The 12,253-nt window shown below is 33.6% G+C and overlaps 2 protein-coding genes across 2 annotated transcripts; both read left to right on the forward strand.

Moving 5' to 3' along the window:
• Nucleotides 1-3,480: 3,480 nt before the first annotated feature.
• Nucleotides 3,481-4,514, forward strand: LOC9305889 (protein INAPERTURATE POLLEN1). Its single transcript, XM_002867712.2, has one exon. The coding sequence runs from the start codon at nucleotides 3,508-3,510 to the stop codon at nucleotides 4,324-4,326; it is 819 nt and encodes a 272-aa protein (XP_002867758.1). The 5' UTR covers nucleotides 3,481-3,507; the 3' UTR covers nucleotides 4,327-4,514.
• A 4,277-nt stretch (nucleotides 4,515-8,791) lies between these two features.
• Nucleotides 8,792-11,857, forward strand: LOC9303831 (probable trehalose-phosphate phosphatase G). The gene is made up of 9 exons (XM_021017905.1): nucleotides 8,792-9,022; nucleotides 9,601-9,685; nucleotides 9,796-10,217; nucleotides 10,313-10,453; nucleotides 10,539-10,610; nucleotides 10,706-10,831; nucleotides 10,915-11,151; nucleotides 11,235-11,468; nucleotides 11,568-11,857. The coding sequence occupies exons 3-9, from the start codon at nucleotides 9,960-9,962 to the stop codon at nucleotides 11,628-11,630; spliced, it is 1,131 nt and encodes a 376-aa protein (XP_020873564.1). The 5' UTR covers nucleotides 8,792-9,022; nucleotides 9,601-9,685; nucleotides 9,796-9,959; the 3' UTR covers nucleotides 11,631-11,857.
• Nucleotides 11,858-12,253: the final 396 nt, after the last annotated feature.

Consider the following 12,253-nt stretch of genomic DNA (forward strand, 5'->3'; position numbering starts at 1 on the left):
TATTATAAGAGTTGCTCGGCGTTTCGATGATGGTCTTACAAGTGATAAGGTTTTACGGGTTTTTTATGAGGTAGTACCAGGTGTAACTTCCTTGTAAAACCTTAAAGTACCTTGTGAAACCTTTTAGAATACATTGTGAAACCTTACAAAACACTTGTAAATACCTTGTAAAAAACCTTTAAAATACCTTGTAAATTTTTCCCGCCAAAAATTTTCCCGCCAAAAAAATTTCGCAAAAAAAATTGCGGAATCACTTTTCCCGCAAAAAAATTTTTTTGGCGGGAAAATTTTTTGGCGGGAAAAATTTTTACGGGAAAATTTTACAAGGTTTTTTAAAGGTTTTTACAAGTGTTTTGGCGGGAAAATTGCGGGATCACTTTTCCCGCCAAAAAATATTTTGTATTTTGTGGACCTAATTTTGTTTCAAATAAGGGTAAAATGGTCATTAAAAATTAAAAGAGGACAAACTTAAAAATGGACTCTCAAATGGGGCATTTTTGAAAAGGGGTATTGAAAAAGGGGCATTTTTAACAATTTCTCTAGAAAATGTTTGTTCTCAACTGAGTCAATACTATTTTCAAAGTCTAGAAACTTGTTTGTTTCTTAATGCAAAAACATAAACTTCAAACATATTAAAGGCTTGCCAAGGAAAATTGAAATTATATTTGTTTTATAAATATGTAAAAACCGTCGTTTTTTAAATAAATATATTATATTTACAATAGTTATTTTTATATTTTTCCTTCCTAAAATATGAATTATAATTTTTTATGTATTATAATAACTAAATTTTACATTTTTTCTTTTCATATGTTTTTTTGTTTTAAAATTACATTTTTCTTGTTTCCATACTATTTTTTTTTTCTTTTTGTAAGTATCTTAATATAGAAAATTTATATAATTTTAAAATGTTAATTAATCAGATGTCCAACTGTGATTAGTCGTTTTAAATTCCACGTGGACAGTTATAGAGGGAAAAAAAAATCTTGTTTGAACTATGGAGCTTCCGGTCAAAATGGATGAGAAGAAACGTTGCAGGAGCTCCGAAATACCAAGAACCCAAGCTATTTTAGGGTTACCGGTTTGACACGGTTTAATCCAATTTCACCAATCGGTTTGTTCCGGTTAAAATTAATAACGATGGTTAAATTGAACTATTTGTATTTTTTGAAGCTTACGATGATTATAAAATTTGCAGAGAGCTTTTCATGCAACAGCTTTAGAGCAATCATGGATCTGGATGGGCATGTTATTAGTTTTAGTTTTAGGGGCCAATATTTTAGTGTGAAGTTAAATTGGTCAAGTGGTAAACGTGTTTGGTTGGAACCTTTATTATCATCAGGACCGGCTCTGTTATGTTCAAATTTGCTTCTTTTACTACCAAAGTAAAGAGTGTCTTTCTACCAATTAGCCATTCATCACTTTTCTTGTAACTTCTTTGTCTATACTCTGTACTACTAAATTAAAAACTGGACAGCTTCATTGACGAACAGTAATAGAATTCAGACACAAAACTTACTGGTAGGCCAGAACATCAGAGTTTTTGTTGTTCTTTAGTTGTCTACATATTTGATTTAATGACAATGATTTCTAGGTTAAAACATATCAGAGTTTTTGCTGTACTTTTGTCGCAAACTTTGCTAATTCTAAATTTAACCAACCAGCTTTCTTATATACCTTTTCTGCATCCGTTACCACTTCAACGGACTCAATAGAGATTAGCGTGAACATAAGCAAACTCAAGAAACTTTCCATCTTTGAACTCTTTCTCCATAACTTTTTTTTATCAGCAAAGTGATAATGAACACCATCTCTTTCCATAGATCGGAGTTCGAGTTGTGTGGCTCAATGAAAACCCAAACATTGAAGAACTCCTTCATAAGCATTGATATAAGAGTTCCTTTTCCCACACCACAAAGACCGCTTATAACACATGATTATTGAAGATCCTTCTTTCAAAGCATTGGGAGTCTCATCCCATAAGATGACACCAGTTTTGTAGACTATTCCGCAAGCATAGAATGTGTCATAGTAACTTAAGAGTGCAAATAGGCTCTTTATTTGCACTCTTTGATCTCTCAAGTACCAATTGTCCATAGATGGTTATTTATACATAAATCACTACTAATTTAGATTCTAGAAACTTTCTTATTTGTCATGGTTTGTTAAGAAGAAATTTTCCTTTAGGTTATTAATCTTTTCCTTTTCATTTAAATTTTAACTTCCTCACACTTTGGAAATTTTCTTTTCCGTTGTTTGATTATATATTTTACAATTTAAAACATAAAACTTTTTAACATTTACTTAATTATTTTTTTTTGGTTATTGAAAATTTTCCTTTATTCAAGAAAAGTAAACGTGTCTACGTGAGTTTAATTTTTATGTTGACATGGACTATTTCTAATTATTTATTCTTTACAAATATAGAAATAAAAATTTCCAAAAAAATTTTTCCTTTTCCCAAACATCTTAATATAGAAAATATTATAATTTAAAAAATGTTAATTAACGTGGTGTGTAAAAATGTTAACCAACGAGGTGTCTAATCCCGATTAGTGGTTTAAAATTCCACGTGGACGGCCTGAGAAGCTTATAGCCTCGACTTTTATATAGTATAGATTTCCTAACAGATTATTTATGATATACGGGTGCTCTCGACTGATATAGTACATAATAACTTATTATGTCTTTTTCTATGAAATATTAAAATTGAATTACATCATAATATAAGTATATCAAATATTTAACTTTTGGAAGAACCAAATAGGTAAAATCTAGTTGTTTTGCGAGAGCCTAAAAATAACCACCAGTGGTCCAAACCCTTGGTTGGAAAATTGCTAAACGCTAGTCGGGCGCTCGGTATGGGCCTAGCGATTAATCAGAAAATCGGATTAAAATCGGAGATTAATCGGGGATTAGTTTTAAGGTTATTTTAATATTTTTAAAACATATTAATCCAATATTGTTTTCAAAATTGCAGAAAACACATAAAACTTTATTTTTGAGACAAATTTTTATGATTTTTATTGTAAATTTATGATTTTTATTAAAATTTGAATATAAGTTATTGTAAAACATCACAAACTCCCATTTTGAATGACTGAATAAAAAAAATAAAAAAAAATTTATACTTGCAAATCTAAAAATAATTGAGATATGTAAGATTAGTCGGGGAGTAATCGAATTAGGCGGAAAGTAATCGGATTAGGCGGAGAGTAATCGGATAACTGATTTCTTTAGGGAATTAGTCATTAATCGAGGCGGATAGGATGGACCTACCGATTAAGCGGAGATTAATTGGGCTAGGCGGGGATTTTTAGAATAGGGGTCCAAACAGAAGCCCCACTAAAACTTGCCTACAAGAAAAGGCCCATTAATTGGTTTTCATTAAACCGGTAACACTAATTAGTACTTTTAATCTTTTATATATATATATATATATTCCTTCCCACTGAAAACAGATAAAAACCTCAAGAAATCTTCACAAATTCTTCACTCTCCAAGAAAATGCCTTTCTCTTTCTTCTCCCGCAAGAAACCTTCTCGTCGCTTCAATGATTTCTACGACGACTGGTCCAAAACCCTAACCGAAAACTGCCTCCCTCTGCTCCGTCAATCACTTTCCTCCGCCGCTTCAGCTTCCGTCCTCTCCTCCAACGTAGACCTCGTCCTCCGTCACCTAGTCTTATACTACGAAACCCTAGATCTCGCCGCCGATCCAAACACCATCCCTTACCTTCTCTTCCCTTCATGGCGCAACTCTCTCGAGACTCCGTTTCTTTTCCTCGGCGATATCCATCCTTATCTCCTCACTAATCTCCTCCGTTCTTTCATCGATCGTGAGAATCAAGATTCCGACGAAGACGACGAGACTTCTCTTGATCTTATGAATCAACCGTTAAAGATGACGACGGCGTGGAAAGATCCTTCTGATGAATTGGTGAAAAGAATCGATCAGATTGAGTGTACGATGAGACTTATGGTTCCTGGTTTAATGGATCGTATGAGGAAAGCACAGAGAAGTTTCGTGGCTCGAGTTTCTGAGAATTGGGTCTTGTCGTATCAAGCGGGGAAGAAGAAGAAGCTCCCCGCGACGGCAGTGGTAGCTTCAACGTCGGTGGATGAAGCGGCCAAGGAAGAGATGGAAGAGCTTGTGAGTATTTTTGTTGATGCCAATCGTTTGAGGAAGAGTGTGATCATGGACATTGTTGGAGCTACGAGTGAGCATCAAGCGGCTCTGTTTCTTGAAGGTTTATGTCAGTTTCTTGCTGGGTTTAAAGATCAGGTTCTTCTTCAAGATTTCGAGATTCTTGCTTTGCCCAATTAAAAATCTCTGTTTTGTCAGATTAGGGTTTTGGGGGATTTGATCAGCAAGGTGATTGATTAGTTGTAGAAAAGAAGAATTTGTTTACAAATATGTGAATATGTACGGATTAAACTTCTTTAGGTTCAGTTTCTTCTTCTTGTTAGTTTGGTTTGATGCTAATAAAGTGTGGTTAAGAGTATCTTTGATAATGTTTTTGGCGATGGTTCTGTTTTTCTATTGCTCTTGAGTGAGAGGAAACAAATTCTATTGTTCCTTTTGAAACAAGCAATAAGAACAAAAGTAATTGGGGGAAATGATCCTTTTGTTTTTGTCAAATTCTTAATCACCTGAAATTGAGATTGTTATGCATTTAAGTTAACATTACTATTAAGGTAAATCTGTTTTCAATTCAATTTTTTCATTGTTTTGAATGAAACCGAAACAAAAAAAGTACCATTTGAGTATATTCAAATTTTTGGTTTTGGGAATATGTATCTCTTTACTTGAAAGAGTTTCAAAGAAATTAACCAGAATGGGTATTTATATTTCCAACTCGTCAATAGGCCCAAAAATGACATAGCTGAAAAGCATTATGTGGCCCAAGAAGAACCCCAATAGGCAGGCTTGTATTGAATTCTCTCATTTTTTTTGTAAAGAGGGTCAACCGATCAAGAGTCAAAATAAAAATTGTAATCATAGTTTAAACTTTAAAGTCATACTATAAAACTTACAAGAAACTCATTTAAACAGTTTTATTGTTCTGAAACGTAAATTTCTTCGCTAAATCACAACACGGCCAACTAAAAATCATCAACAACTATCTTCTAAAACAAATAAAGATTTGACAAACGTTGGCGTCGACCAACTAAGTATCGTAACCCCTAAAAATAAACGAGGGAGCTAATTAATTCGGTGTTATATACTGAGTAATAGAGACAAATCAACCGTTTTGGAAATCATCAAAAATACTCATGCAATTTATAAATAATATATACATGGCCTGCCTGGCCAACTGGTCACATAATATATAAAGATACATGACTTATTTTTTTAATTTTTTTTTTTTGTATGAGTGATACACGACTTATTCTTGAGGTTTTGTTGAATCAATAGTGCTTATCACTTCTTCCCATTTATTTAATGAGCAATATGCTTTAATTCCTCTATTGCTAGCTGGCAGTGTTGTACATGTGTATGTAAATTATTATTTTCATTAATTTGTGATTACATTCAATACTATACTAAAAATATTGTTCATATGAAATAATATTATTTAGTCGGTAGATTAATAAGAAATCATTTGTTGGTGACCAAGAAAAAAAGATAACTAATCATTTTTATAGGATTGTTAACCACTTGCAAAATATAAAATTTAAAACTAAATAATATTCACGTAACATGCCGTATACGTATATTTGAGTTATTTTATCTATTGGATCCCTAATATAGAGTCCTGTAATTAATTAAATTCCTTGGTCATTGAATCAAATTACATTTGTTATAATAAAGTAGTTTTTGTGTAAATGCTTTCATCATATATCGCATGATTTCTATTTGGTAGACACTTGAATATCTAATATGGTAGTTACAAACTTCATTACTATTCAAAACTATTTTCCGAGAGACCAAACATATAGTTTATATGTTGAATATTACATATACAATGTAGGGTAGTTTTCTGTATAATTTGTCACGTTCTGACATATAAATCGCAGTTAGTTGTTTGCTTACATTAGCAAATAGCAACAATCATTTTTTGTTCCATTATTTTATGATGGTTCGTAACAAATTTTTAGATTATTTTACAAAACTTGTCGCGTATTTAAGTAGCCGAATCATGTAATTTGAGACATTTATGATATAATACGATGTATGCATTGACTGTAAATATATGTACGCGTGAAGATACGTGGAGACACATATGCAGATGACTTATAACATTATATCTTATAACATTATATGTTAACATATAATGTTGTCTTATCATTATCACTCTGATAACATGTGGACTTTGACAAACTGAGCTTAGACTTAGTGGTCGGCACACATGTTTTTTCCATTATTGAATCAACATTTTCTTCACATCAAGCTGTCTTCACAGAAAATAGTTTTTTTTTCTACAAATTAAAAATGGTTAACTAGTACAAGCTATTTTTTTTTTATATACCCTAGCGGCTATCCGGTCGGTTTCGGTAGAAACGCACCGAGATGCTACATAGTAGACTTGTCCACCGTGCTAGACGGCTAGGCCCTTCGGGCTACCACTCTGCCTATCCCGAGTTTGGTGTGTCTCCCGACTAAATGTCAGGGGGTAGTCAGGCCGCCTGCATTACTGACTACCAGGTAAACCAATTTGGCCAAAGCCCAACTGACAGACTTCCCACATTATGTTGATAACAGCGGGAGAAGAAATCGAAGCCGGGGTAGAAGGAATTTCACCCAAACAACCAGGGCCCACCAACCACCCGCCCACCATCATGTGAGCGTATTTTCTTGATTATCATAATTTTGCAAAGACTATAAAGAGAGGAGAAAAGTGACCCTGATAGTCCTTTTAACCGTAGAATTACATTAGTATGTGGTAGGTTTATCACATTTGAACTTTGGAGTTTGGAATGAGTAACTAGTAATTACGGAGTTTGCCCATTTTGTGAAAGTTTCACCACTCAATCCATGTTTGGCTTGTTTTCTTATTTCATAATTCATAGTTTCATACACATATGTTGAACAGTTGTCAGAAAAATTTATTTAACCAAAACATTTTGTAATCAAATGGAGACTCGAGAAGGTATGAGGTTGAACAATCAGTCAAATGTTCTCTACCTTGGAACCTTGTCAATAATCCGAATTCATGAATTTGTCCTTTTTTTGTAAAGTGAAGTTGAGTCATCATGGCGTCAGCGTATGGTTGTGACTCGTCAGTCGTCATATATGCAGCGTAGGATACACGGTGAACCTTCCAAATCCGCTGCAAAAACAAAATCCAAAATCTACCTATTTTATTTATTTATTTTAACCTCTCATTGCTAATTTTTTTTTTTGAATAACTGCGGATCTCCCAAAAGTTTCCTAGGCCCAAAAACTAATCTTACGAAGCTGGCAATTACCCTATATAAACATGACAGTAGCCGTGCCTTGAATCCTGGCGACGGAAATCACAACTGTGACTCTTTTACCACTAGGCCACAAGGCCCGGTTTACTGATTTGCAACACTTAAAACGTTTATTTGTTGATTTTTATATAATTAATTCATATACGATGAATTTCTTTCTTCCAATTGGGGAAAAGGAAATTATATTTAGCTACATGGAAAATATGATTAAAAATAGATTATATTATGCTTTTTGTCATTTCCACCACCAAAAAGGCAACAAGCATGCAATGCTAAACAAAAGTGATCACGGAGAGCTAATCACAACCGTTTATTCAGTATTGAGAGGTCCACTTAGTCACTTACAACTTAAACTTTAGTTAGGTCATTAAATTATTATGGGTCCTGTGATCATGACTCTTCATCATCTTAACACCGTTAATAAACGTTAAATTAGCGTCATGTTCCACGTCATTCCGTCATCTTAATTAACGAATATCTTTTTATATTTTTGAGTAGAATAAATATCTTAATTTGGTTGAATGTCAATATAATTATCGAACATTGTAATTGTAACCAAAGGCAATGATAATCAAATAATGTGACATGGGAACTAGAAAAGCAAGTTCATCCTTTTTGGGCCCATTAAGGCCCAACTAACACGTGGTTACGTCACCATTACTAATTTAACACGTGGATCCTACGATATTTTCACTTCTCTTGACTCGTAGCCACGTGTCCGTTAAGGAACCAGCTAACAACTAACGTCCGCCTCACGGTTTTGTTTTGTTTTCTTATTAAGGTTTTGTTTTTTTTGTGAACACGGTTTCTAATTTGTCGTTAAATGTTTTTTTTTCTTTCTATATAATTATTCTAGAAAAGTGGAAATGCAGGGCTGCTTCACGCCGTTCAAAACCAAGATTAATTAACGACCTTTGGTCAAGTAAGAAATTAATTTTCTACACATTTGGTATAACACCAAAGATTTGAAACGTAAATGAATTGCAAAGTAATATACCTACTCGTTCAAAGATTCCACAAAAAACTAATTGAATTAAGAAAACAACCGAATATGACTTATGACGAGCTCGTTAATCATATACTATCTTATATTAAATATTAATTTTAGAAGCTAATAAGAAAGTTTTATAAGACGAAAAAAAAAAAAAAAAAAAAAAAGAAAGTTTTATAACGTGGTCTTGGTCGTCCGATGGCAAATTGGTAAATAAGTCAAACATGGGAGGTTTTTTCGGGATTCAAACAAAACAGCCTAATAACCTTGTTAACCACGTCTCTCTCTGTCTCTTTGAGAAACTGACATTTTAATTTTATTTTTATTTATTTGTAATGAATTTTTGAGAGCATCGGACTCTATAAATACGAAAGCCCATCTCCTTCATTTTCTCTCTTCTCCTCCTTCGCCTCCTCTTCCTAAATTCCGTATTTTTAGTGAGCTCTCGCAATTTTTAGGGTTTTTTTTTCGAAATAAGAAAAAAAAAAATCCCTAATCTCCCTCTTAGTGGTTTCTCCTTTCGAGATCCCTGAGATTCCGAGAAAATCTGCATTTTTTTCTCGAGATTCTCTAGCTCTGTTTTGTGTTTTACAGAGCAGCTCGTCTGATTCAGGTACGTTTTCTCTCAATCATATAGCGTTATGTTTCACATTTCTTTTAGTTTTTGGATCCCTTTTAGGTTTATTATTGAGATTTCTAGATCTCTCTGTTTTTGTTTTGTTGATTCGACAATTTTCTCCTTTTTGCTACATACTCTGTTCTTTCGTACTTTTGACCATTGGTATAGGCAAAACTCACCGAAATTGTCCCCTTTTCAGTGACTGTTTTTTATTATTATTATTCAGGTCGAAAGCTGAAATTAGGAACTAATTGGACATGTTTAGAATGGTTGATTTGTTAAAACGCGTGATTTGGTCAAATATTGAGTGAGTATGCGACAAGTTTTTTTGTCGGTAGCCACTTTAATAATAGTTCCTATAGAAGAAGGCAGTTTGAAAATATCGGTACTTGTCAAAATCAGTGGCTCCCTCCTTTTTCTTTATATCATTAAACTACAAGATGGGTAACACATGACTTTCTTTGTTATGTTCTGCTCTTTACTTTCTTTAAAGAACATGTAAAGTTCATTTTCTTAATGTTATGAAACCCCAAAAGTTACTAAATCTTGTATTTTGGTGGACAATTATACAGGTTTGTGGTTGAAGCTCGAGATCTGTCTGATAACGTTTTTTGTGTGGTAAAAGCTTTGAACAATCGAAGATTTAGAGATGATAAGGTAATGTAAACAGCTTTCGGTTTTGTTGTCACTTTTAAGTTTTCATGATACATACATTTAGTATTGCTTTTTCAATTTTGCTGAGTGTTCTGTTTTGTGGTCAATTTCAGTTTTCAGGAAACCTACTTTTAATGGACAGTTCAACAACAAGCAGTGATAAGAAAACACTAAAGAGGTGGTTTTTCATTGACAAAAGAGTTGGATAAAAAAACAAAGTTTGTTTAGAAGAAGCCATCGAATTTCTTGTTTGAAGCATTTTTGTTTGGAGAGTTCGATGGATTTGAATATAAACAAGACGTCCCCTGTTCTTAGTGACCCTACTACACCAGTCAACAAATCAAGACTTGGATCATCCTTCCCTTCAGGGAGATTCATGATGAATTCTAGGAAGAAGATTCCTAAACTCGATGATGTTAGATCTAACGGTTGGTTGGATGCGATGATATCCTCGTCTCCACCGCGTAAAAGGCTTGTCAAGGATTTCAACATTGAGATTGCTCCTGAAGATGATTTTGCTCAACGGGCATGGATGGTTAGTTAGTAATATATCATGGTTTCATTCACAAATGTTTTGATCTCTCTGTTGTTTTCTTAGTCCTCACCATTTTCTTTCTTTTATCTTGACAGCTCAAGTATCCTTCGGCGATTACCTCGTTTTCGCATATTGCAGCTCAAGCAAAGAACAAGAAGATAGCTGTGTTTCTAGATTATGATGGAACACTTTCCCCAATCGTTGATGACCCTGATCGCGCCATCATGTCTGATGCGGTAAGAACTAAAACCCCTTTTTGTTCATATTTTTTCTTTGGTCTAAAACACAAAAGGCTAAGTTTGCCCTCTCTATCTCTCTTAGATGCGTGCTGCTGTGAAAGATGTCGCCAAGTACTTCCCAACAGCAATAATTAGTGGTAGAAGCCGTGACAAGGTGAAACTTTTGAACCATTAACCATAACATTAATTGTATCAGCACAATCCAAACAATACTCAAAACACTAATACACTTTGAGTTTGTTAATGCAGGTATACCAATTGGTAGGACTAACCGAACTCTACTACGCGGGTAGTCACGGGATGGACATAATGACTCCTGTAAATCCACATGGGTCCCCTGAAGACCCCAATTGTATAAAATCCACTGACCAACAGGTGAAATCATTACCTCATTTTCCTTGAACATATATATAAATCAACTCAACTCTTGTAAATTCTAATCTTTTCTTTCTGAATAGGGTGAGGAGGTAAACCTCTTTCAGCCTGCTAAAGAGTTCATACCCGTCATCGAAGAGGTTTATAGTAGCCTCGTTGAGATAACTAAATGTATCAAAGGTGCAAAAGTGGAGAACCACAAGTTCTGCACCTCTGTACATTACCGTAATGTTGATGAGAAGGACTGGCCACTCGTTGCTCAACGCGTTCATGACCACCTGAAAAAATACCCTCGTCTGCGTCTAACTCACGGAAGAAAGGTACTTTACTTGATGAACAAACATCACTCTGGTTTCTCATATTAGATCCAAATCCCTTAACATAGTTTTGTTGATATGATCAGGTTTTAGAAGTTCGTCCTGTGATCGAGTGGAACAAAGGAAAAGCAGTCGAGTTTCTGTTAGAGTCTCTTGGATTAAGCAACAACGATGAGTTCCTCCCAATCTTCATTGGAGATGACAAGACTGATGAAGATGCATTCAAGGTACTGAGGGAAGGGAACAGAGGATTTGGAATATTGGTATCGTCTGTTCCAAAAGAAAGTAATGCATTCTACTCTCTTAGAGACCCTTCCGAGGTACAAATTATATAAGATATAGACTAAATCATCATATATGTTATGTTATATATGTAGATTTGTAATGTGTGAGTTTGATTTGTAATGTTGTTGTTGCAGGTGAAGAAGTTTCTCAAGACTTTGGCAAAATGGGGGAAGGTGGAAAACTCTACAAGTTTTTGATGATTGTGTAGGAGAATAGAAGCTTCTTCATTCTACACTGCTTTTTAATTTTTTCTACCCTTTTAGTTTTTTTTTTTTAATTGCCTTATTCACGGTTTCTACTATATATGTATTAAGTTATCATTTTTCCATATTATCCATTATGCAAACGGAAAGATGTGTTTGACGATTTACACATCCATGTTCATAATTGTAGAGAAAATAATCAGATCGTTTCGTTATTATCATAGATTCAAAAAAAGTTGAGACAAATACTCTCTGAACTCTGAATATGAACATCATCAACCAAGGAATATCCGAGATAATTAAACTAAAAAACCTATAGAAAAAAACCTATAGAAAGTTTCTAGTGCTCGTTAAGTCGTTAGACATTTCATGTCATATAGTATTATTTATCTTTCAGGTTAATGTTTTTATTGATTTCTTTGTTTTTTCAACAATGTATTTCTTTTATAGAGTCGTGGATCCACCACTTTTCACAGATGTATGAAATAATTTGAACAAAAACTTACAAATATTAATTAGTTTTGTAATCTTAAATATATATATATACTTTATCCTTTGATTAAATTTATATTATTAACATCTTTAAATAATATTATGACTGAATAATACAATAAAAG

Source organism: Arabidopsis lyrata (genome assembly GCF_000004255.2).
Source record: "Arabidopsis lyrata subsp. lyrata unplaced genomic scaffold ARALYscaffold_7, whole genome shotgun sequence".
Classification (NCBI taxonomy): Eukaryota; Viridiplantae; Streptophyta; class Magnoliopsida; order Brassicales; family Brassicaceae; genus Arabidopsis; species Arabidopsis lyrata.

Coding starts and splice junctions, on each gene's coding strand:
- LOC9303831 (XM_021017905.1), top strand. CDS start 9,960: ATGGATTTGAATATAAACAAGACGTCCCCTGTTCTTAGTGACCCTACT. Junction 10,832..10,914: donor TAAAATCCACTGACCAACAG/GTGAAATCATTA, acceptor CTTTCTGAATAG/GGTGAGGAGGTAAACCTCTT. Junction 11,152..11,234: donor GTCTAACTCACGGAAGAAAG/GTACTTTACTTG, acceptor TGATATGATCAG/GTTTTAGAAGTTCGTCCTGT.
- LOC9305889 (XM_002867712.2), top strand. CDS start 3,508: ATGCCTTTCTCTTTCTTCTCCCGCAAGAAACCTTCTCGTCGCTTCAAT.